Source organism: Cucumis sativus, chromosome 4 (assembly GCF_000004075.3).
Source record: "Cucumis sativus cultivar 9930 chromosome 4, Cucumber_9930_V3, whole genome shotgun sequence".
Taxonomy (NCBI): Eukaryota; Viridiplantae; Streptophyta; class Magnoliopsida; order Cucurbitales; family Cucurbitaceae; genus Cucumis; species Cucumis sativus.
The window spans coordinates 16,577,676-16,605,211 of NC_026658.2; the positions used below are offsets into that span (position 1 = coordinate 16,577,676).

Consider the following 27,536-nt stretch of genomic DNA (forward strand, 5'->3'; position numbering starts at 1 on the left):
GAATTTTAAGTATACAAAATTTATTACAATAAATTAAAAAGAGGCAATTGGGCAAGAAATGCATTCTCCATCTTCGTAAACGTAAAAAGAAAAATTCCCAACTTCCCTCCCCATTCCTTGCCTAAAAGAAAATCCAGAAAAATATGGACAGCTACCTCCAAAAACATATCTTGAGGAAATATAGGTGCAAAATCTATACCAAGTACAATTAACATAATCTCTTTATTCATCGCTTCATAATGTCTTTTTCCATGTGATCTACAAAGCATGAATTATTCATTAATAGAATATCTCTTCTTGTTCACACGGTATTGAAGCAACTAATTTGCTTAGCTTTATTATAGACAATCATCTCAAACAAAAAAAATACTATTTCTAGACGATACTTGTCTTCTCTACAAGTAACGAATGACACACATATTTAACAAAGAATAAGCAGAAGTATTGGAATATGAAACTTATTCACAAGGTTGCAATTTCTTTAGAAGAGTATCCTGAAATAGAGGATGAACCACCCTGCCATTGAGATGACAGAAAATATATGAACCCAGAAAAGAATAGCAGCAGAATCTTTACCACAACCCCTCAAAGTAGCCACAGCACCTACAGACAATAATTTGCTTCATGAGTTAAAGCCTTAAAGGACATGTATTTTGACTTAAACATGCTTCGCTTCTTTCATTTCAGGAAACGAATAATGAGGCGAAGATTGCTGATCAATTTGAGTATTCGTTTGTTTGTTCTTAGTTGTTCTCAAGATTGGAACTTACTTGAGAGGACAGACGTTGGCATCGAATGCTGAAGAAGAAGAACGAATCGGAACATTTTATCATCTGGAGGAAGGAAGCCAAGCTTGTCAGCTAACATGACTATGCCAAGTCCTGCAGGAGGCACCAAAACCAACCGTGCAAAAATAATAGCAGCGGTAGTCCGTAGCCCAAGTTTTGAACTTCCAGGACCTGCAAGCAAAAGGAGACATTGTTATTTGTTAAGCTGTGTTGAAATCAAAAGGCTTTTGGGCGGTTTACATGATTCTACTAAACGAAAGAAATAGTTAAATCACCGATTAACTCAAAAACTTAAGTTGATGGGTAAAATCACTAAATAACCCACAAACTTGAGCTGATGGGACAGCAAACAAGAAATAGAATTATACCCAAACTTAAACATTCTGCTTCTTCCACTTGTGCTTTGAAAATTTTGTGAAAGGCCCAACTTAGAAAACAATATGAATTGGGGAGGAATGACATGACAATTTGCTATCATGTTAAATCACCAATACAAAAATTTATGCTGATGGGTGATGGAAAGTTAAATATATCAAAATTTTAGCAGAAATGTGTCAAGTTGTTCATGAAGATTCTGTTCTTGATTTGCAGTAAAGCTATGTATCTCTACAACTATGACAGAAAATTATTGTCATTGGAACAGCACTAACCTTCAACGAGGTTTCCTCCCAATGCCAACAGGATGCATGGAATCATAGCCTCCCTGAAACACAAAAGGTGAGATTGTATTGGTAATGGAAATATTATAGGTATATATCCCTTTAAATTTCCCACATTCTAGTTTTTTAAAATCAACTAATCCATAACCTATTTTTAAAGATTACAGGTCCATATCCGCCTTGAAATCAAACTCAAGGTTAAAAAACACACTATCTAATGAGTGATGTAATATCTTTTAAGAATCTTGCTCATTTCTTGAAGAATCTTGTACTATTCAAGCGTTCTTGTTAGGTTCTTATCTGGTTCTTGAAGGTTAAAAAACACACTATCTTAGGACATTTTTTTTCCCAATCTCTTCAACCTGGAAGACACGGATAGCACACCTTAATTTCCAAAAAAGAAAACGTTGGAGAGTAGGAAATGAAATCCCAGAAATTGCCACAAAACGAAAACGCAGATCCCAAGTTCCATAAAAGGAAAGAAGGATCTCTTGTTTTAAGAATTTGAAATCTAAATACCAGCTGCTCTATATTATTCTTCAAATGCCACCTTGAAGACTTTGTTTTTAACCTGATGGCTGCAAGAATTATAATTTCAGAGCACCAAGGGAGGACTTATAACTTAAACAGAACCATCACAACCTAAAAACGAAGTACAATGAAGCTAGAAGAAGGTGTTAGGATAGTAGGTCTCTCGAAATTTTAAAAAAGGTATTATATAGCACACTTCATGAACCCACATGGTTATGCTTTTGGATTTTCCACAAGAATCCTTATACGAACAAAAATGTTGCCTTTACCAAAAGCCCTCTCCATGTCAACCTGATTGTGATTTGGAACTATGCTGGCATCCTCAACAAAGGCAAGGAAACAAAAGCCAAAGAGATACATGGAACCCTCTGTTAACGGCTAATTTGAATCTTCATGACATGATCATCACAAACTCTAGGAATTTGAGCTCTTGACTTGAAACAGAAACCCAAAGATAAACCTCAAGATCAAATATTTAGGTGTATTGAAATTCAAGTGTAGGCATCTAGCAGCCATTCTTAACAATAGACTAAAAGAAACCTTCCAAGAAAACAACCTCAGTGCAAGCCCATCAATGAGCAAAGCGAAAGAATTATAATACTAAATAAAAAGCAACATTGCTCTTCCAAAATTTCCAGGATTTACCCGAGCATTATGCAGCTATCAGTGAAGAAAAACAATGGAGCATCAGGAGTAAAAATCAACCGCCTTAAGAATGGAGTTGCACCCAATAACATAGCTAGGACCTGCAACAGGTTGCATAATCAATTACGAATGGTGACAAAAGAATGTGGAAAGATATCTGAATCTGGAAGTTCAGAAACCTCATCAATTAACATGAACCCCAAAAACATAAGTAGATGAATAAAAAACATCACTTTAACTTTGGAGATAGATATCAGATGTTTGTGAAGAGAACAAACCCTAAACCCAACCCATTGTTTTCTTTTCTTTTTCCCTTCACAAGAGAACAAAAACAACTCATTCTTTTCCGAAAACAATATTTCAGTTTACAATTTCAAAAGAGGACGAAACAAATGTTCCCATGAAACTTATCTAGCTTTCACTAATTATAGTATGATCCATAAAACAAATGATAAGACTACAGCACATTAAAACACAAATATATACTAACCGAAGCAACAATAGGAGGCTGAAACATTTGCTTGAGCTTCAATTTGTCAAACCAATAAATAAGAAAGCCCTTAGTCTGCATCCAAAAAAGAATTGTGAGTGATAGACAGCCCCAATTTTGTATTTTCTTTGAGAAATAACGATGAATGAACAAACTGCCACTTCAGATAAGTTAGATAGCCTAATAAAGCCAAGAAGTCATCCAAATCTTCATAATTTTAGAAAAACTGATTTTATACTGCTTAGCTTGAAAGCAAAAAAGAAACATGAAGCCAAGAATTGACACAACTGATCTAAAACTCTTCTAACAATTTAACGTACTGGTTTCTTAACTAAACAGAGAAGCTGCTAAAAATTGAAGATGATAACATTTACATCCATTATGTTAGGTGTAAATAAAGTCTCACGTTGGTTAGGAAAGGGAGAGATCTACGCTAAGCGAAGTACAATTATCTCCATTTGTATCAAACCTTTTGGGTGATTCCAAAAGTAAGGCTATGAGGAAATATGCCCAAAGTGGAAAGTATTATACCGTTGTGGAAATAGGTGGAGGTTTTGTTGTCGTTATTACATTTTTCATATTCCATATCATACTTCTATAAAAGAATGTCATATTAGTCTTCTACAAAAATATAAAATATGCTACTATAAGTTGATTAATAGAAATGAACCCCGCCATGAATCCATTGAACTAAATATGGCAATGCTTACAATAAAGAAAAATAAAGTCTCTCACCTCTTCCTTCTTAGGAGCATCCGGATATGTTGAAGGTACCTCCTGAATGAGCAAGGGAACATGCGCAGGTGTATTATCCTTTAGAAGGTTCTTAACTGAAATATTTTGATCTTTGATGTCAAATGTACCCTCAGGTGGAGGTGCCAACATCGCATAAACATAGGTGTAGAGGATAATTGCACCAACCTTGACATTAAAAAATAATTGTGTAGGTATTAGTAATTCAATTGATAAGTAAATTTAGAATAGGTTGTTTGCTAGTAACAAACGTTTACTTTTTATTATTATTATTTATTTTCTTAAAAACAAAGCCATTGATAGGGTAAAAATTTCCTGAAGGAGTCACAAAGAGGCACCCCATCTTGAGTTAATTGCAAGGGAAAATACTTAAAAATGAAATTTGATTGTGAATAGTGAATACCAATTAGAATAAAGGTACATATTTATCAAATACTTCTTCCACTCTCTTTTTCATTAAAGTGTATATTGTTCGCTTCAAGCCATGGGGCCTAAATTATAAAAAAACACGTTACTTAGGAATGAATATAAGCCAAGTCATGGATAGGATAATTGTTATTTAGAATGATAAATGATGGAAAGTAATTAAAAATTCAAAAGAAAATAAAATCCAACTTTAGAAAAATGCACAAGTCCAAATGAGTTGAGCCAAAAATGCAGAAAAACCCACCCACTGGCCATATGAAATATAAGCAATCCCATCAGTGCTACACTTCTCTTCATCACCAAAAGGATTCATATCATCTCTACATAGAGCTGCAATGAGAACGAGAGGCACATTTCCAATGTTCCCTGAATGCCAACATCAAAACATAGAATTGTAACAAGGATGCATAAATAATACGTTCATATGAGAAAACCAAATCATGAAGTTCAAGTAAATATTTTCACAGCATATATACAGCTACTGCATCTTCAAGTACAGAAACCCTACGATTTATTAGATCAATTCTTCATCTTTCACACAGAAATGGAAAGAAAACTGGTGAATTAAGACACAAGGTCAAGGATATTGCAATTCGTTTGACACTACAGGAAGTGTTTACTTGAAACTTACTCTAAAATGTAAGTACAATGTAGCTTTCAACAGAGGGAAGTGGGAAAGGAAATTCATCTTTATTATTCGATCATCGTTATTTTCATAATATTAATGATATGATTTATACCAGTAGCACACTGCCTTTGGCAGGCTTAATTACAACTAGATATTACTTCTAATCTAACTAACAGTCAGCTAAAAGACTTACAAAAACAAGACTGAGTTCAGGGCCTGGCATAGGCATGGGTACCTAAATTAGTTGGGAATGGGCTCTCAATACAGGATTATTCAAAAGAAAAAGACTACAAAAACAAGAAATGAATAAACTCATCTTGTGTTTTAGGTAGGTAAGGAAAATGTATCAGATGTATGCTAGCATCCATCACATAAGGCCAATTCATTGTAAATTCAATATTAAAACTAGGTCTGCGTTGTTGAATTAGAAAGTTTGGAACCCTCTGATTCATTCCTTGATCCATTAAGGTCTTGACTACGTATATTCATTTGAACAGCTCTCCTAATTTATTTGTTTGCAATTGTGGATCAATGTCCAGCCAACGTGATTGATTTGTGACGTAGTGCCATTCAATTAGTGCAAAGAATTGATGCACAATCCGGAAAAAAGATACTATTCTAGTTTTTGAACTACAAAATGACAGGCCATAAGGAGTTACTTATAAACTGATGGCCATTAACGGATATCTGAAATGACCAGCCAACCAAGTGAAAAACAGGTAACAACACATACATCATACAGACAAACTATGTTCAAGTACTGTTCCAAGATCAAGGGGTTTACCAATTCCAATTTGTACAATCGTGAACTTGAAGAATGGGTATGGAGGACGAACAATTGATGCAACAATTAATCCAATTAGGGAACCTGATATCGAAGCCAGAACAACATTTGCCGGAATAAACCACCTACATAATAAGGCCACAAATGAAATTAGATCACATGTTCTCCGTATACAAGGTTCAAATCAAAACAGGAACATATGTAGAAGTATATTTAGCTCCCACCATTTAAGCATTTTCTCGAGAGTAATAGCTTGCCCGAGCTGAGAGAATATTAAACATGGAAGCAAAAGCGAAAAGACCAACTGCAGCACAAGAAGCAAAAAAAATCATTCTGAACCCGGTCCATCAAAACATCAAATCAGAAAACAATACAGAGTTTGTTCAGTGTACAGATTAGATGAAATTTATGCAAACATACCCCATTCAAAAGCTTCCTTCCACTTGCAGGCAAGATGTTGACATATTTAGATGCCATAAGAAAACCCAGAAAACACATAGTGAAAACTTTGGCTATGGGTAACACAGCAATCTTAATGGTGACAAGCAGAGAGTTCCCTCCCGCTTGAACTTCCGAGACGATGGCTGAGAGAAAGTTTTCCATGCCTATCTCCTCTTTGTCACTCAATCTTCTGACCTCCACCAAACAAAACTCAAAATCTGAAACTCGTTCTATATGAAATAGGGGTTCCTTCGCAAACCCACCAAATTCCAAACGGGACCAAATCTCAGAACTCGAATTTAATAATCAAAACCTGAAGTCCAGGAAATTTTGCTTCTCAGTTTTCCTGATCACAAGACGTAATTTAAACTTGTCAAAACAAGAACAACCCAAAAAAAAAAAAAAAACTAAATAATTAAGAATCAAAAGCAAAAACAAGGGAGTAGAACAATGAAATCGAACCGGAAGTATCATCACAATCAAAGCAACAAAAAGTAAGAACTAAATCCAGAAATAGAATGTCGAAAAAGAAATGCTGATAGCGACACAAATTTCTTGAAAAACGTTCATGCACTGAATACTAACAATAAAGCTTCATAAAAAAAACCCCATAATTACTAAAACAAAACAAACCCCAGAAGCCATAACAACAAATTACAGCGATAGAAAGAGAGAATTAACGAGAAAACACTTACAGAGAAACAAGAACAGATCCTAATCTGAAATTTTCAAAAAAAGAAAAAAAAAAGTGAAAATGGATGAAGAGGATGAAGATAAAAAGTTGAAGAACAGCTCTGAGGGTAGGCAATGGCGATTTGTGTCAGCCTGCTTCTAGTAAAGCAACCGCGCGCCAAATATTGCGCTGCTCAATTCCTACTGTTCGTCGATGAAGTGGAATATTTCACCGCACAAATCCGTAGATTGACAACGACAGGATGATTTAACATTCATATGCCACAAAGTAACGATCGTATTAAGCTTTATACAACGAATTTAATGGTTGAATTACGAATTTAGCTATGAAAGTTGAAGAAAATTTCGATTATGTTCTTGAATTCTCTCGGTTGTGAATTGTATCCAAATGACAAAAATTAGCTCAAGAAACAAGAAACTATTTTTGAGATCAGAGATTTAGATTTATAATAATAATAATAATAATAATAATAATCTTTTTCTTTTTAATGAGACAAAAAATTTAGTTTGAAAGTACTCTCCTCATTTGCTTTCTCATAGAATTTTTTTTAAGTACTTTCTTATTAGCTAAGTTCATCACCCAATTTTTCTTTTCCTTTTTTATATATACATATAATTATAATTATTGTTATAATAATAATCGAAAGATGCATGTATTCATTGAAGACTCTCCATATTAATTATTTCTCACCTTTATTTATAACAACTTTTTACAAACATAAATCAAAATAAAATAAATTAGGATTGTGTGCACATTTGAAAGGGCAGATATTTAGTGTGTTATTGATTAAGAACGTTCAAACCTTCCATCTATGAGTTGATTGAGTCATCTAAAAGAAATATGCATCTTCTTAATATAAAAAGAATTTGTTTAAAATTTTAAAAATTATTATCAACCATATTTTTCATGATTTTAGAATCTTTGATGTGGCGTCTATTCATTTAGGTTAATTTTGAAGCGTGTTACAAGTTAGAATGATAAGATTAAAATTGCATAAGATACTATTAAGGTATATTTCAAGAGTTTAAAAGTGTTCAAATATACCTTTTTTTCCAAAAAGAAAAAAAGAGAGAATATTTCTCTTATTTAGGAATAAAAATTGCAAAAATTGACATTTACCAGATTTTTCTATAGAATTAAAAAAAAAATTTGTTAAATTTACAATTTTCTTAAAAAATAGAAAATCATTTTGTGCAAAGTTTTAAAAAGATTTTCCTCATAAAATTTATTTATTTATATCATCACGATCAATTAGAAATAGTGTCAAAAAGTTTTTCTATCAATTTAAATCAAATCAATTTGACTCTACTAAGATATAGTTTTTTAATTAATAAGACATAACACATTTTCAAAGATTAGAATAGTAGAGGTAGGTATTACATTTTATAATCAACCAAAACGAATCTTTAAACTTATAAACTTTAAGTCAGAGTCCAATTCACTCTCTTCAGTTTATAAGTGAAATTTTGATGTTTAATTTTACCTCTATTTTTCTTTACTACTTAGCTTGTATGATTTTTTTTTGTAAAAGAATATTTGTCTGATTAAGATTAGGTTTTAAAATTTGTAATATATAAAGAAAAGAAATAAATAAAAATGATTCCTCTCATATCACAAATAGAGGAAGAAATAATCACAAATACAAATAAGAAAATGAAAGGCTAGTGAATGTAAATAAATCATCCCTTCTACTCCTAATTGTCTAAGCCCACAAACGCCTATTTCTTTTACTTGTATTTTTTTCTTCCTATTTTTAGAACCTCTAAATATGTTTCTTTTTCTTTTTAACAAAAAAAAAAATTTGAGTGATATATAGAATGTGTTTTTAAATTTAAATTCAAATGGATTCTATGTTTAAGATTTTTTTAAAAAAAAATCAATATGTTTAAGCATTGGAGGTAACACCAATTTATTTTTGCCATTTCCAAATCAAATGTTTTATTTAACAAAGTAAAAAAAATAAAATAAAATAAAAAAATTTAGGAATCACAACTAAATCCAATATTTTATTTTAAAGAAAGTGTTTTAAATAAAATGTAGAATCATTTAGTTTTTTATTTTGATTTTTGATAAGGATTATAAATTCAAGTATTTTAAAAAATATATATATGCAAACTATATAAAAAATTAAGAGTTAGAGAAAATTAAAAAATATAACATTGTTATATCATATATGTTTATATTATAAGAGTATAGTGCATCCAAAGTGCGTATTAGTTTTTAAATAATTAAGGGAATTAAAAAACTTGTCCTAAGTGAAATTTAGTGAAATTAAAAGTAGTTTAGATTGAAAAATGATCCATCTTATCAAAAATTGAGTTAAATTTAATGATTGATTAGAAAACTTATCTTAATTATGTTTGGTTTTATTATTTTTTTAATGTCAAATCAAGACAAAGAATATAAATAGTGAAAATTTATGATTAAGAATGATGAAATGATACTTTTCAAATAAAAGAGTTTCCCTAAATTTGTAGTTTTATGCTTTCTTTGGGTTCACTAGTTGAGGGAATTTCTTTTCCTTTTATCTTTTTTTCTTGTCCAACCAAGTCCAATAATGAAGCCAAACCAAATGAGTTAATGTGTCATACATGAACAAATCCAAAAAAAATATATATATATATCGAATCTAATACCCTACGTAGTTAAAGATCCAACGTATTTAAAACTTTCACGAATCTTTAATTGATATATGAACTATTTCAAGATAATCGAGGGTTTGAAATGAAACTTCGTATTAGAGTTCATAAAATGCAAATAGGTGTATGGTTTCTGTGTAGGAAAGATGATAAGATTTTGCAATCTTTAAATATACAATTTTTTTATTGTCAGTTGGTTTTGAGATGTGTATATTTATTTAATACTCGTTCCTTGAAAGTTCAAGGTTTTAGAATATGAAAAGTATTTTTAGTAATATTTTCGTCTTTTTTTCGTTCTTTAATGAGAAATTTGTTTCAACGTGGTGGCCACCTACCTAAGAATTAATTTTCTATGAGTTTAATTGATACTCAAATATTGTAAAATTAGACAGGTTGTCCTGTGAAATTAGTCGAGGTGTGTGTAAGCTGACTCAGACAATCACAAATAAAAAAAGAGCAATTTTGTTTGATAATATTACTTTTAGTCTTTTACTACGCCTAAAGACAATTAGTCTTCTTATTAAGCCTAATATGGTATGAAAGAAAGCATTAAGAAATTTTTAGGGGTGATTTGGAAGCCTAACTAAGGATTTACATACGAGACCTTGTTGTCGCCTTCAAGTGAAGGTTCTTCTTCCAAACGTCAAAAATCACACTTTATCAAAGCTCATCATCCGTGAAATCAAACATTAAACTAAGGCGGCGATAGTGGAAAGAGCGACGTTTAACTTGTTTCAGGAAACTGGATTTCCTTCAAATTTTGATATCCTTCTTGCCGTCCACCTCAAATGGGATTTGCGGATTGAATCTTTTGTCTCCTGCTTCAGAAAATAGAAATCCTGATGTGGATAATTGGCATATAGGCTTGATCCAATTACATAAAGATCTGGTATACGTACTTACATGTATATCTGTTTATATGGGTGTGTGTATGTATGTAGTTGTTTATCGTAGTCATCTAATGTGTTAGACGTTTTTTCTTCTTAGACATGACATTACGTAGTTTTGCTTAATTTCTTTAACACCATTTTTTAATTCTATCCCCCATTTCATTTTAAGGTCTATTTTTAAATGTGCTCTTAAATTTAAATCCCTTTTCTTTATCTGATTCCTTTTTCTCATTTACAAATAATTATTTGCAATATTATCCTTTTAACCCCTCCTTATTTTCTATTTTAGTTGATATGCTACTTTGTCTTTTACTTCAAAAGAAAAGACACTTTTGAAAAGACACTTTGTTCAAGTCATTTCAAACAAACTTAATTATTTAAACCATAAAAAATATATATATAAAATTTGATAAAATTTGTAAAATTATTTAAATTAATAGATGTACATTCTACCTCTTTCATATATGACCTTAATGATATTTTGCTAATTTTGAAATATATTTTTTCAATATAAACTTCAAACAAATTCCTCATTTAATTAATTATTAATTTGTTGGAATTTAAGCTATAATTTGCTATAATTCTATTATTTTTGTTTTAAATGTGTTATATGCATATTTTCTCTAATTGCTTTTATAATTTATGTCAAAAAAATTGTTTGCAACTTATTCAACCATTAAAAAAATATTGTCTAAGTATAGAAACCTTTAAAATAAAATGTTTTTAGCCTAGTGCAAGTGAATTTTTTAAATATTATGATTGAAAGAGAGAAATGTAACAAAATCTACGTAGATTTTTCTTTTAATCAATTTTGAAAATACTTTTAGAAAACGTTGTTTTAATTAAAAAAATAATAATGATGAAAAATTAATGACTCAAAACATTCGTATATCTATTAGGAAGAAGATATAGTCTATCACACAATTATAACGTAACTTTGACTCAAACTTACACCAAGATGAATTGGTTTTAATAACATTTCATTAATTAATTTTAGAAGTCTAAGTTGCTTAACCTATATGTCTGTGCCAAATGAAAACACAATCTTTGATTCTAAAGGGTTGGTTTATTTCACATGATTGACCTTTTCTTCACCTCTGTGTATTGCAATATATTTGAATTTCAAAAGGAAGACTTAACGTAACGCCTTAGGCCAAAGATTTAGACAATAATTCAAAATTTGGATTCAACAACTGATAGTCTTAGCATTCCCTTGTGATCTTACCACGTCTTTGCCTCTCTTAAATGCTTATTAAAGTGAAGTTAATTGTTTCCATCAACCAACATGGGTTCTTTAGCATGGTTTGTCCTCACTCACTCCAATCTTAAGAAAATTCCTAGAAGATCACCCAATATAGAATTGTTTAACCTAAGCTAACTTAGCTTCGTAGTTCCTATGATTAAACCATCGAAAATGAAGATGTACTTTGTTGACATAAATAGTAACTTTCAATTCTTTTGATTCTTTCTTAACTTTATTTTTATGTTTTTAAGATCTCTCACTCAAATGTGATATCGATTCATTCATGTTCTTATCCCATCCAATTGTGTCGAAGTCTTATATTAAAGATTTTTTTTTTATATTATCTTCTAAGCATTAGTTTTTTTTTTTTTTTTATCTATACTTAACCGCCGTTGAAATCGTGAAAACATCATTTTATAAATATCCAATCGTATATTTTTTACAAGTTTGTAAAAATATAAATGACAATTTTCGGTCTTTTCATAAAAGTAAAAAAAATACAAAGATGAATAATAAAATTTAAAATGAAGGGTTAATGTAATAAGTTAAAATGCTTTCTAACTGAACTAAAAGTCACTAATAATTAAAGGCAAAAGTACGTGAAAACTGCACAATGATTTAGTTTTCTAAGTTTATGAATCTTATAAATCTCACTTTTCTAAGTTTCAAAGAAAAGAAAAATGTTGTGTGGAGCCCTCCAAAAGAGTCCATAAATTATAGATTTATATAAAGATTATATATTCCAATTTGTTCATCATTTGTTTGAAAATTAATATTAAAAAAGAAGTATTGGGTCAGCAAATCTTCAAGAGATATACATATATATGTATAATTGGAAAAATTGTATGAATGGGTAAGATGAAGTGGTAAGAACTCCATTGGTTGAGAGTTGAAGATATTGATATTACATTACTTTATTTGGAAAGAAAGAATAAATTAAATATATATGGACAAAAAAGACTAAAAGATATGATTGCATATTTAATTTTAGTAAATGAAAGATGAAATTTAATATATTGATTTTGAATGATATAATAAATGTTAAGAGAAAATATATTTATTGTAAAAATGGGATATAAAAAAACACCAATATTGAGAAAATAATTAAAATGCATATAAAAGAATTTAAGAAAAGAAGATAATAAAATTTTTAGAAAAATCACCCTTATCTTCTATTACTTTGAAATTTCAACCCATATGTGTCTTATAAAAATCCAATACCACTGTTTATAAATAATTTGACATACGTAAGAAAGTGAGTTAATACTCCCCATAGTTAATGCCCCTAAGGTTTGTATCTTAATGATACATGACAATATAGATGGATGTGAAGGAAGTGACACATGACATTTTATCACTAAACATAATGAACATCTATTTAACAATATTCTTAATAATATTAATGTATTAGGTATAAAGAAAAAAATGTACATGTGTGTGGGAAAATGGTAAATGGGTTGAATGTATATTATAAGAAATTTTAACTATTTGGAATTATATTTAAATAAGTTTTATATGAGAGTTAAATATGATAAATTGAAATTTCAAGTTGATTGAATCGAAGGTGGTCAATCGGAGAAGCGAAGGAGATCGGTCGAAGTTAAGTTGAAAAGAATCTAAATAAAAAATTTAAAAATAATCTAAAGCATTAGATCGACAAAATTGACCAATCGATCAAATTATATTCCTTTACGTCCAAAATCAATTTAAACATTTACTAAATCAAGCATAATCGATTTAGTTAATTAGGGTTTCATTAGACTCTTCGGTGCACACCCCATGTATGTATGCTAGATGTTAAAATACATTATTTAATGGGTTTTTTTTTAAAAAAAAAACTTATTTAAATTCTAACCTAAAAAACACACATCATTGTTAATATTTTGTCAATTTTAAAATACACATCTTTTTAGAGAATTTTTTCTTTTAGTTTAATTTTAAATAATTTTGAAGTGCAATCAAAATCTCATCCTTTCAATATATATTTCACTTCTATCATGTAGTTCATGTAATGATTTTTAAAAAAAATTGTTTTAAATAATAAAATTGTTTATACTAATAGATTCAAATAGATTGATACTAATGTCTATCGGTAGAGTGATTCTACTACATTTCTAAACAAGTTCACTCATTTTACTATAATTTTAAATAAGTCGACCTATTTTGTTATTCTATTACAAAATGACATATTTTGTCACTCTACTGAATCGAAAATTTGCATATCTCCCTCTTGTTATATACAAATATAGTAATATTTTGTATCGTGAGAAAGTCTTGTGAGAAAGTCTTGTGCAAGTGTAGAATTTACATTTCATTAACCATTTTAATTTCAAAATCAAATTTTAATAAATCTAAATTATTAATTTATATTTTTATTGTACTAAAAAATTATATAACTATTAGTCTAAAATTTTTTAAAAAATTATATAATTTATATATATTTTTGTTTTATTTTTCTAATTTATTTTACTTTGTCATCAATATATTAGTTTTTTTTTTTTCATTCTACTCACGATCATTCTTATAATTTACTTCGAGATTTCAATTTAAAAATAAATAAATAAAGTGTGGGAACTGGGGAGAAGGAAGATGACGTGAGAGATTTAAGTTTTAAGTTTAAAAACAAAATTAGTTTTTAATTTGGGTTTATTTGATTCAAATGTGGTGTTACATGAAATATTTATAGAACAAATTAATAAGATTTCTTAGTTATTTATCAATTTAATTAATATGATGAATCTAGAGCCTAATTATTTAAATATAGAAGTCACATCATTCTTACATTAAAAAGTTAATGAGATTTTACGATAGGACTAAAGTGAACTAGAAATAATCCTCACTTTAGACTCTTTGACTTATTGAAAAGGTTATAGACAAAACATGGTGTCGTGGTGTAGTTGGTTATCACGTCAGTATAACACATTGAAGGTTTTCGGTTTGAGTATGGGCTACACCATCATTTGTTGCAAAGTTTACAAAATGCAAATATAACTTTTTTTTTTTTTTTTTTGCATTTTCAAATTCACAACCAAATACGATTTTCAAATTTTTGGAATTTGAAGTTTTGAAATTTGAAACAAACATGTTTTCAAATATAGTAAAAGTAAAGAATTTGTTTTCATTTTCTATAAATTCTTTGTTTTCAAAAATGAAATTTCAAATCACGAACCAAACAGAGACTTAGGGATCGTTTGAGAATGGAACGAGTTTGAAATGTGATATGTCATGCCCCATCCCAAAAGTCACTCTATGTGACCAAGTGGAAACGTGACCGCCTAGACATTCTACGTGAGTCTCTCCACGAGATAACACACAGAATGCCTAGTAAACGAAATTAAATACAACCAACAAGCTTAAAATGTGAAATGTGAACTGAAATGAAATGAGAAAACTTCATCGATATTAAAATAACATAGTACATTTGACCTTTAATACAAAATCCTTCAAAAGGAACTAAATACAAACTCAAAACTACAACTTGAATCCTCTCGCCCACCCTCTATATGCTATGCGATATAATAGTGGCCACCACCAAATGATGTGTTTCATGAATAACACAGTAGCCGATCAAGGTTACAAGTTCAACATTGGATGTCCTTCGCTACCTGGAGGGAGGAGAAATAAAACAAAACGTTTGAAAGGTTAGACGAAAACGTCTAGTGAGTGGAGTCTTTTATCAATACCTTTATAAATCAAACTTTGTCGTAACGCGTTATAATTATTTCACCAAAAAACACAGCAAGTGTGAGGCATCACATCGCATAGGGTACAAAGATCATCTCATTTCATCATTTTAATTCATATCAAAACTTACGCATTTATAAATCACATTCTTTTGGAAAGCATAATAGAAATCATATATTTCAAGGTTTCAATGGAAACATATTGAAGGATTTAAACACATTAGAAATCTTTTTTGTTTTTGAAAATGTAAGAAGAACCGTTCACAAATAAGTTAGTTTATTTTCCTACTCCTTAGCCGTAAACCACCTTGCACTTCCTTGCAACACTTGTCGAATTCAAGCTTTTGAAAATCTCTCAATTCTTTCTTAGATTAGTATAAGGTAAAACCAACTTCACAATGATTTGACTTCATCTATTTATAAGCTTTTATGTGTAAAAATAATGACTTCTGTCCTTGCCACTTCCTTATCCTAAATTTGGATTAGGAGGCAAGGTCTAATCAATCGTCGGCTTTCTTACACAAGGATGGTAACACTCTTTTCCAGTGAGGTAAGCTCAAAAAGTATAATAGTTCTTCGTCTAGCCACTTCTCGTCACGTAGCAGTCTTATTGCATAGATCATCTTGCCATATGAATCTTATTGTGTTAGGCATAACAAGATTAGAGTCTGACATAATGAAATCTAACATTCATGTTTAGATTAAGCAATATTTGAGTTTGTTTTGTAATATTAAATTCATTATATTTCTGTAGTTTTCAACTCAACTCACTTTTTTACCATTTTCACATTTCACAATCTTTTTTCTATTCGTCATTCTCACACATTTCCAATATCTGTCAAATTCACCATAATCATGATTATATTTCAACTTCCTGTATAGCCACGACAGATTTGAATGAATAATTTTTCCTAAATTGATGATCACATGTTTTCGATAATTTTTAACATTAGTTAAGAAAACATAGAAAACGTTGTTTTATTGTTTTCCAATTTAACATAAAATTTAAGTTTTGTTTTCAAAAACAATTTCCATTGTTAGCCACCAAACAAATATTCAATACTTTTATTGTATCCCTTGTTCTTGAAAAGATGAAAATAAAAATGGACCAGAAGAAAGAAAGAAGCTTTTAATGTTTTACTAAAATTTAAAAATTTTGCCTTTCTTTTCTTTTCTTTTTTAATTAAACTTATTTTCTTTTAATGTCTTGCCCTAATTTTTTGAATCTTTTCAAACTTTTAGTTAAATTCTAAAATTTAAAACAATTTTTTTTTTCAAACTACTTCTTAGTTTTCAAATTTTAACTTAGTTTTTTAAACGTTAGAAGAAGATATAAAAACAAAGAAAAATTAGAGATAAAATAACGTTTATAAATTTAATTTTTAAAAAATATGATTAATTGTTAGATATTTAAAACTTGTAAACAAATATTTTAAAGCATCATCATTTCCATTTTCTTTTGACAAAATTTAAAATAACAACTAATGTAATCTAATTAACTTCAGAAAATGACACCTTCTTAGTGGAAATAAAGAACCAAACAATTAGGACTCCTAACTTAAATACATATATTAATTAATACAATCCTTTTAAATATAAAATAATAAATTAAAATATTTACAAAATTTTATAACGAAGGTTAGTGATAAAATTTAAAATCTAATAGAATCTAAAATTTTGTTATATTTTATGAATATTTTCAACATTTTGCTATTAATTTTTGTTATTTTTTTTGGTGATGTGAACAAATTTTTGTTTTATTTTAGGAGTTGGATGCATGAACATTAATTTAGGTTGAGGAATGTTGGCAAATGTAATAATTGAATTTTAAAACAAAATTGTTTACCCAACCTATGAGTAGTATACATCATATTTAAAGCTTAGATGAAAAATTAGATATTACAATACAATTGAAATGAATAGTGGAATGAAATTCAATAATTGCATCTTTTGAAATTATATTTTATTGTCTTATAATTTAGAAAAATTATTAGATTTTATTTTAGTAATTAAAAATAAAACAGAAAAGATGCTTTCTTAGGCCGAATTAAACGTAGACACGTAAAATTTTGAAAACTTTGAAATTTATATTTTCTTAGAATGAAAATGAAAATAATAATTCAATGAAAAGACATGGTGACAAAAAGGGAACAAAATAATATACGAATATATTCTTATTGTGTTCAATAATTGTTTGAAGTCTATTTTTAAAAATTAGTGTTAGGGCATAATCATTTCTAGGAAAAAAAAAAAAAAACTCCTTAAACTTGAGTGTATTAATTGAAACTCTAATCTAATATAATTTTATACTCAAGAAGAGAAAATTAAATGTCAATCATTATATATCATATTGATATTTTTCTATTTTTAAAATAAATTGACTCTTTTTATATATATATATATTGGTTGAGTTAATACAATTTTAGAATAAGGGAGAGTTTGTTTAGGGAAAGAAAATGAGAGAGAAGGGAGGGAAGTGTATGGTAGAGAAAAGGAAATGAAAATAGTTGATAGGTACAAAAGAGAGAGAGAACCACATGTAAGTGATAAGTGATAAGTGATTTTCACATTATTGTTTCCTTCTTCTTCTTTTTCTTTTTCTTTTTCTGAAATTCAAATCATCAAACTATTTCATTATTGCAAATAAGATTAATTCTTCCATAACCATTCAACTCTTTTTACTTTTTTAATGCTCTTTTCTTCCTTTTTACTTTCTATGTACTTTCTAAATTTATAAAGAAAACCACCTTTTTTTTTTTTTTTTTGAAAGCTTGGATTTCCAACCTTACTTTTTATACGTATATATACATGTATAGAAGTATTATATTATAGGGTAGTTTTTAAGATTCTATTAATGTTTCAAAACTTACTTAAAGAATTTAACTCGATTACTTTTTTAAAAAAAATTGAAAAACCGAAAAGTAATGGATAGAAAATAAGAATAAAACATTAGTAAATGATATGAATTAAACTAAGTAAATTAAAAGTAGTGAAATTTGAAATTGGTAATACAACAAAATGAATATAGAAATTATATATGTCCCAACCAGAAGAATGCAAGTTCCAAATTAAAACTAAAAACAAAGCAAATGAAATCCATATTAAATTGATAGAAACCAAATAAAGCAAAAGCAAAATAATTAACTAACCCATATATTGATTAAAACACTTGAGAGGTATACACAAATGTCCCATTCAAATCTGTCTATAAAGAAAAAAAAAAAGTCTAATTTAGAGTATTGATTAAGACGATGGTATTGTGTTTACAATTGTACAATTATATAATACATGTTTTAAATTATTAAAAAAAAAAGTTGAATTGAGTTTATTTCTAAATGTTTTTATCTTTATTTAATATAATTAAAACAAAATTCATAAACAAAATTGTGATATAAAATAGACAAAATATTTATGATTGAGATGATTCTTTTATTCAATTTTTTTAAAAAAAAAAATTATCGTTATGGAAGGTGTGTGAATGAAGACATGTTTGATTTTTGTAAATAAATAAAAGTGTCATCCTCTATTAAACTAACAAATAATTTTCCATTCAATTATTCATGACTTCATGTAGAATGAAAGAGATGGTTAAGTATTTCAAACTTATTTCAATCAGTGGCTTAGTTTTCTTTTTCTTAATTGTTTATCAATGTTTGTTGGGAATTATTTTTATTATTTCTAAAAATAAAATTTCAAATTCTAATCTTTGTACAAATCATCTCTAACATATATATATTATCTCTTTCATTTAATTCATTTCCAAAAAAAAATAACCAACCAAATAAATTAAAATATTTATAAATATAATGAAATATTATGATAGATTTTTATACATTAAATGATACTAAAAATGTCTACATTAAACCAATTTTATTTTGTTATATATAAAAGTAATTAATTTTAGTTAATTATTTATGTTGAATTTTGGACCATGTGAAACTAAAAAAAGTATAAATAATGATGGAGAAGCATGTGATAGTGATAGACACATTATAATTGTCCATTAAGCTAAAGCCTAGCTCTCTCAGACCCCATAAAACCCAATGCCTTCTAATCATACAAATCAAATCAAAACTATATATACACACATATATAGAAGCATTCTTAGGAGCATTCTAGAGAAGCATTTTTTTTCTTGAGCTAGTACGAGCCTAGAAATTTAAATCTAAACCTTTTGGTTGAAGATATATGTCAAAACTAGTTAACTTAGGTTCAAGTTGGAATCTACTGATTTAAAAAAAAAAAAAAGTTATAAACTATAGAACAAATATCAATTTATATTTTGAATTTTAGAGATTATGTAAACATTCAAGTTTGTGGTTGAATCAATGTAAACCTAACTCAAATGAATAACCATATCAATTATTTTAAATCTAAATTTTTATGAGTGTATCATTATTATGTTTATAAACTTGAAAATTTGTCAAAAATAGCAAATTTGACAAAATATTTATAACATATAGTAAAATTTTAAAATTCTATCGATAATAGACATAGAACAATATTATTGATAGATATTGATAAAATTTTATCAATTTATATTATTAATAGAATCCAAAATTTTGTTATAGCATGTAAATATATTAAACTTTAAGCTTTCATAATTATATCAATACCCAAGGTTTAAGAGTATAAATTGATATTTGGTTTGATGTTAATCGATTAGAGATTAGGGTTGAGTGAAAAAGAAAAAAAGAGAAATTAAAAGGAGGTAAAAGTAGTTGAGATTTGTAAAATTAAACTAATTTGGAGGGACTAAAGTGAAAATTAGTTTAAATTATAGAAACAAAATTGTGACGTGACAATTTACAATAACGAAACTAAAGAAACATATCAATCTAAACCAAATAATTGAATTTAGATTCTCGAGACATAGTGATGAAAACAGTTGAAAATTAATTGCCACGAGAAAAGTTTATGAAATACACCAAAATGAAACGTGGAGCAAATAATAATAATAAACATGTTGTTAGAATAATTATTTAGTCTTTTTTTTTGTTGTTGTTTTTCACTTTTATCTCTAAGTTTTTTTTATTATTGGTTAAAAAAAATTAAACAAAAAAATATCGTAAAAAATAGGAAAAATTAAGTTTAATTTTCAAAAACGAAATGTTTATCAATAACTTGACCATTTTAAAAAAAAAAAAAATTGAAATGAGGGCCAATAGTTGGAAAAGAAACTATTTGAAAGTTGGTGTTAGATAACCATTATTTGTGTTTGTGGTGCTCACTTGGCTAAGTCCTTTGCATTTTATGATACTCCGAATCTTACCCAATCTAGGTGAGTACCTAAGAGGTAAGGTTTCAATAGTTGGACTCTCTATTATTGTACTCAAAAGCCTCTTTTCTTTTTCTTTTTTAATTCTGATTTTAATTTAAAATATATTCTTTTTAATTTGAATTAAAAATATTTAGTATGTATAGATATATTATTTATAACTTTTCAACTAAAGTGTTGGGGGGCATGGCACGAGTTCCTTTAAGTTGTAAAATTTTGTTTTCTTTTTTTCATTCGAAAAACTTTGGTTGATTGAGTTGGTAACTGAAATGACTTGAAAAAGGTCTTCAATTCAACTCTTAAAATTTGAGTTTAGTTGGATCAAGTTTAGGGTTGTTGTCTTTTTCTTTATTAAAGTAAAATATTATAATTTATCTCTGTAACATATGTCTAAAAGTTAAAAGCTAGAGAGGTATCCATGTTTTAGAGGGGGTGAGGAGATAGAAAAATGTAGATTGTTGATATCTTCACACATGTGCATCGTCGTTTTCCGTCTAGTCGAACGGGTGTGATGAGTTGAAGAGTATTTTTATTAAATAATTATTTTATTAAAATTATTTTTTAATCTTTAAGAGGCAATGAAAGCACGGTGATCAGAAATTTGGAACGTGTTAAGGAATGTCGACATAGTGAGATATTGAGACTTTGTAACACAATGCATTGAGACAAAATGCAGTGCAAACGCTTTGAGGCGGTGAGAGGCATTCAGACTTTGAGATTTTGAGGTGTTACGTCTTGACATTATTGTTAAAGCGCTACATTTTGACTCGAATGTTGAGGTGTTACAGGCCTCGGGCGTTAATGCTATTTTGACCATTGAGGCATTACAAAACTCACCTCTATGTATAGTCCCTCCACTCTTCTCATTTCAGATCATTCAAAAATACTTCTCTTACAAAAATCTCTCTCGAAACTTTTCTCTTTATTTATGTTTTCCAAGCAAAGTCATTCAAAGTGTGTGTTGGTTTTTCGATCGATTCCTGTGCACCTTCAATTGAGTTTTATGGTTGTTTTATCCTAGGGACAACATGACTACCGAACCGTTTACACTTCGAGCATAGTCTTGAAACATCTTAAAGAGAGCATGATCCACGATTCATACTTCATCAAATAAGTTTTCGTTTTATAGTTAGACATTTAGTCCAAGCGTTTAGCATCCAAGCGTTTTGTCTAAATGATCGGTCTAGGCGTTTAGTCTAGGCATCCACACTAGGCAAATCAAGTATCAATCGCCATCTGATCTAGGTGTCCAAACTTCCAGACACATAATTCACAACTAAAAAACTATAATATAGCGACTCAAAATACGTGTCATGCACAGCTTTTGTGACATATATTTTGCATCCTTGAAGCATTTGTAAAGTCAGGACATTTAATGACACATCCAAAAAAGTGTTGTTAATATTGCTTAAACAACATTGATTTAACGTCAATAATCAACTTCTCGTGACATTTATCACATGTCATTGTTAATTGTACTTTGACACAATGAAATTTTCATTGTGGAGTTCCAAATAGTTTTAATTTTGCAACGTTTATGTTATATATTAACGACATTTTTATTGTGTGTTGTGGATAAGCATTTAGTAACAATACTTTAGTGTCATTATTTTTCATATCATAATATGGTTTTTACAGTCATGTAATTACTTAATTTTACATTTTTTTTTCTGGTTAAAAAAATCAAAATTGGAATTTTCGTGAATCACATTTACCCTGTCATTTCACATAAAATTTAAAGAGCAAAATACCATATATTTGTAATATGACCTATGTATTGACCATGAAAATTTGAATTACGTTGTAAAAGCAATATTTGGTGTACGTTTTACAAGAATCTGTTACGTAAAGCTATACAATGAAATATCCTAAACAAAATATCGTTAAAAGTAACATATCTATTGCAACATGTTTCTATGCTCCATGAATTCTTCGAAAATCTGCAAAATCACATAAAATAAATGTTAAGTCCCATATTGTAGTAGACTTACTCGGACGACAATCACACACGTCATGTAGAAGTATACACTTTGAAGATAGCTTACGTCATTCAAGCAAACTCAAGTTAAAATTTGCAAGCAAGTTTTTAAGACTAACATTGAATTTGAGAAAAAATAGAGAAAGTTCAAGAAATATGTTTAAATCGAAGTCATTTTATTATTTTACGTATCTAGTTCGTGGTTTTTTAGGTTTTAAGCTTAATTTAGATCATTTTTTGCCTTAACGTTCATTTTGAGACTAATCGAGCTTAATTGAAGGTTTAAAGTATTAATGGAGCAAGAAAATTGAGCTTGACAAGATTGAGGCTCGATGCCTCACCACTACACGACATTGGTTGCAAGGCCAAAAGGCAGAAAGCATCATTTTCGTGCAAGAACTTGAGTAGGTGCAACAACGCTACGAACTTTCAAAGAGGAAACAAGGCGCGTGTGTGTTGAGCGCCACAATGTTGTTATGTTTCTGGGCTTGGAAAAAAGTTTTTTTAAAAAACTATTTTGCACGAAAGCAAAATAATGAAGAAAAACTTTTTTTTTTTTTTGCGTATTTATAACTCTCTTTTCGTAATAGAGTAGGAAAGTGAGTATAAGAGATTCATGGAATTCTATTAATTTAAAAAATATTAAATTAATATAAACCCTTTAAGCTAATCTCGAACATTGATCCTTGTATGTCTCTACATACTGTTCAAGACTCATCAAACAGCTTAAGATGATAGTTTATTGGATTTAGGTTATTAAGACAAAACTAATAATATAATCAATAACATTTATTATAATAATAACACTACTTTATTAATAACGGTTAATGGATTATATTTACAATCTACAAGTTTTAAGACATAAATCCCAACAAATCATTGCATCACATCTGGATTACTGCAAACTCTTCCTATAAATAATTGCTCGACTACCTTGAGAAGATTATCGAGAAAAGTCAAGAAGAAAAATTATGTAGTTGTACCTTATTCAAAATATTCAATTGCAAGGTAAGACTTTACCTTCAATTGAAGAATGTTTCATATGTAGTGTTGAACACTTCCGTTAAAAAAAACTAATCCATTAATATAAAGAAAGACAAGATATTAAGGAAAACTTAGTCGATATGAAGAAAAGATATTAAGGAAAACTTAGTCGATCTGAAGATTCAATTATTAATGTCATGAGCGGTGTGAAATCTAGTAATATCAATGTTACTAGAAGTACCAATCTAGGGGAGCATTGTGTGAAAACCTAGATTGATTTTAGCATTCTTACAAACTGTACTCATTTGAATCTTAATAAAATAATCTCTTCATCTGAGCATAAAAGTTCTTCAAATGTAGGTGATTTTCACCAAACTTGGGTTATCAAAGTTGTTCTATTAAATTTATCTCCTCTTACTATTCCTTTAGTTATCAACCTTGCTTTTAGCCTTGGTAACAACTTTTTGGAAAATATAATCTATTCTACTTTTTCATAATGTAATCAAGCCCTTCTTGTTGACTGTATCCCTTCACTTCTAGTCTTGCTTTGCATCTCTCAACTGAATCATCAGCTTTATGTTTATCTTTGTACACCCATTTGCAGTCTATGGAGTGTTGAGTAGGGCAACAACTAACCAATTCTTATTCGTCTCCATAGCTTTTAGTTCATCAATCATGGCATGTCGCCATTCCTTGAAAGGGACAGCTTGGTGGTAGAACTATGGTTCATAGTTGGGAGCTGACGTTGAGTAAGAAGTTCTTGTTGGTTGAGAATTGAAGGGGAGCGGTTGTTGATCATCCCAAGTCATTTGAGCAAAAGTAATTAACTCTCAATGGTTTTGAATGAATGTCATCTGATATCATATCAAACTAACACTAAGATGTAAATAATCTGCTCAATCTCTTTATCGATGAGAATGGACAATATAAATACCCCATGGGATTACATGTAGAATGGAAAGAGTGAATGGAACAACCAATCAAAAATAACAACAATAATTAACGGATGAAGTAATTGTTGTTATATCCTAAAAATGTGACAAAACTACATCAATATTAAATCAACTATTTGGTGTGGAAATAATAATGTAATTATAGGATTTGATAGTGATACACATTATTGTTAAGGTAAGATGCCTCTCTCAAACCCATCAAAATAATTGCTCTTCATATTTATCATAAATATTAAATTAAACAATCTTGAATGCATGATTTGATCATATATATATATGGTTTCCATCTGTTTCTCGAAATTCAATACAAAATTTGAAGAAAAAAAATCAGTTGTACCAACAAAAAAAAAAAAGTGAGAACCATGACATGAAATTTATGAGAAATAAACATAAATTAAAAAAAGAGAATACCTTATGATCATAAGTGTTCTAAATAATTATGAAATGGAACCTAAATTAAAATATAATATAGGTAGAATTTAATTCTCTAAATTGTTAAGTATAGAATATGTGATTTCATTGTAGCATTGAATAATTGGAGTTTAATAGCGTATTTAAATTGGTTTTAAGCACATTATGATAATGACACAATTTTACAAAGCTGATGATGGTGATGTGTTTGGAACATTTTCAAACCAATAGAATAATAACCTTTTTCTAAAATTACAACTTTCTCCTTCAACTTTCCATTTTTTATTTATCAACTTTTTCATGATTTGACATTTTTTTTTTTTAAATCAACAAATCTATTATAGGTAAATTTCAACTCTATGCTTAATAGTTTTGTCCACTAACTCTTTCATTTTGTTATCTTACAATTTTGATAACCAATCAAAAATCCACATTTTAATTAAATATAGCAAAAGAATACTGATAAACATTAATAAACATCTATCATTATCTATCATCATCAAAGTCATTGAAATATTATTTTTCTTTTTCTTTTGTAATTTAGTTTAACTCAATGACTATTGACAAATATTATTTTTTTAGGTTAAGACTGAAGTCTCTATACTTTACTTATACTATAAAGATACCTCCTAGCTTTCTCGACAATATATTTATATATATATATGATAATATTTTTTTTCTCTCACATGACTGGTGGAATCATATTTCTTTAAATAGAATGAAAACAAATAAAAGGAAAAGAAGGATAAGAATGCGTTACTTATGTAATGTATGTTAGCTAATTTTTCTCTTTAATAGAAGGTAATTCATTTATGTATATAATACAAATAAATCAAAAGAGGAATAAAAGAAATTCCACTTTTGATGAGTACATTATTATTTATTATACAAATAGATTTCTTACATTGCATTCAAAATATGTCACAGAACAAACAAAAAGTTATGGCCCATTGAATTTGACATCTCTTTTGATAGGAAACACTTTGAATGAAACTAAAAAAGTAAAAAAAAAAAAAAAAAAAAATTGAAAATGAAAAGAAAGGTTTAAACTCACCTACCAAATAAGTGATTGCTCGGATTTTAAAGAATATGTGTATTTAGTCCTTACACAATAATAGTTAAAATGTATCTGTTTAGTGACTGAAATTTTAAAAACGACTTTTAAAAGTTTCATAAATAATTTTATACTTTTATTTTAAATAATTAATTTAATATTTTAAATTAAAAGAATAATTTATAAAATTCATATTTTACTCATTCATTAAAATTTGGTACTAAAACTAAAATGCATATTTTGTTTGCAATTTGAAATCTTTTGAAAATGTAAAATAAAATAAGAGTAGAGAAGGGTATGATGAATTGAAATTACGTTTTGGGCTTGGGCTGAAGTATTGTGCACTGCTCAGGTGGGGCCAAATTACATTTTGTGAAGAAGCCCATCTTCTTGGCCCAGTAATACAAAGTATAAACTTTTGGTTTCATTAAATATTGAACTTTTCAAACTCAAATCAAAACAATGAATTTACATTGAATATCTGTTTCATTAAAGGCATTTCCATGTGAATACCCAAAGATTTCAGTATCACTTCATTATTTCGGTTAATTACTTCTTGACCTGACGACTTTGAGTGAGTTTGGTAGGATGCTGAAAAACTACATTTACTCTCTTCCTAAACATAATTATTCTACAATCTTTCATTCAATCTCAATTTTTTATTCTAACTATTTTAAAACACTTAATCTTAAATTTATTATCGTAGGCTACTTTGTGAGTTTTTGCTATTTATTTTATCTAGCAGGAGCGTAATCATCGGTTCGGTTGCATAAGAGATTATCTCATAATGCTTATGTAATTGTGCCGCTTCTTGTTGCTATTCTTCATGCCCATGCTACTTCATGGCCTAAGAATATTGATGACCTTCTTTAGTGGGGTTTTATTTTTTCTTTATCTTTGCTTGTTCTTTATATTGTTTTGATTTTGGGGTGTTACCTTTGGACGTTTATTGTTATGTTGTGCATATTGCTTTGTACTATGGATATGAATGGTGAGGTCCTTTTGTTTTATCCTTGAAATCGTTATGAAATACATTTTTTTGCACTTTCTTATTATTAAAATTGATTTAAAATAATTAAAAGCATTTAAAAATGATTATAAAAATAAGAAAGAAAGGGTTTTTATGTAAATACTAAATAGGGTTGGGTGTTTAGTTAAAAATTGAAAGAGCAGTAAAAAATGTTGTTGGGAACCATCAAATACTTTTATTCTTTTTCGTGCAATAAATATTGGTTGAAGAATTTAATGAAATAATTCTTTTTTAAAAAAAATAATTTGAACTATCAACAAAAGATTCAACTTTTCCATAATGAATTTCATTGTTTTCTTTCCCTACCATATACCAATTTTACTACACTAAATGTTTAAAATATAAATAAAAGTAAATAAAAAATTTTATATGTTTGAATTTTGAAAATGTAGCCAAAGATTGATTAATAATATCAATAATTTAACATTATTGAATGAAATACTATCAATAAATGTGGACTTGTTAAGACTTTGAATAAAATATCACAGAATAATAAATAATTTTGTAAATTAACTTTGGAAAAGAAAGCAAAAAAAATCAAAATATAAATTGCA

At 28.4% G+C, this 27,536-nt stretch overlaps 1 protein-coding gene across 2 annotated transcripts; it reads right to left on the reverse strand.

Moving 5' to 3' along the window:
• Positions 1–196: 196 nt before the first annotated feature.
• On the reverse strand, positions 197–7,260 carry LOC101208471 (protein PIN-LIKES 6). Of its 2 annotated transcripts, XM_004142618.3 has the most exons (11): positions 6,841–7,260; positions 6,125–6,491; positions 5,929–6,008; positions 5,705–5,829; positions 4,537–4,658; positions 3,849–4,034; positions 3,114–3,188; positions 2,624–2,724; positions 1,439–1,491; positions 771–959; positions 197–603 (listed from the first exon to the last, which is right to left on the reverse strand). In XM_004142618.3, exons 2-11 carry the CDS (start codon positions 6,305–6,307, stop codon positions 482–484), a joined length of 1,236 nt encoding a protein of 411 aa, XP_004142666.3. In that variant the 5' UTR covers positions 6,308–6,491; positions 6,841–7,260; the 3' UTR covers positions 197–481. The 2 variants fall into 2 exon arrangements, with proteins under 2 accessions (XP_004142666.3, XP_031739686.1); XM_031883826.1 differs by having other exon boundaries at positions 6,125–7,260.
• Between the last annotated feature and the right edge of the window lie 20,276 nt (positions 7,261–27,536).

Bases quoted from the DNA above. Each gene is read 5' to 3' on its own strand.
- LOC101208471 (XM_004142618.3), bottom strand. From the start codon at position 6,307: ATGGAAAACTTTCTCTCAGCCATCGTCTCGGAAGTTCAAGCGGGAGGG. The intron at 6,009-6,124 runs GTATGTTTGCAT...CTTGTGCTGCAG, and splicing joins GAAGGAAGCTTTTGAATGGG to TTGGTCTTTTCGCTTTTGCT. The intron at 1,492-2,623 runs GTAAATCCTGGA...TTTGTGTTTCAG, and splicing joins GATAGCTGCATAATGCTCGG to GGAGGCTATGATTCCATGCA.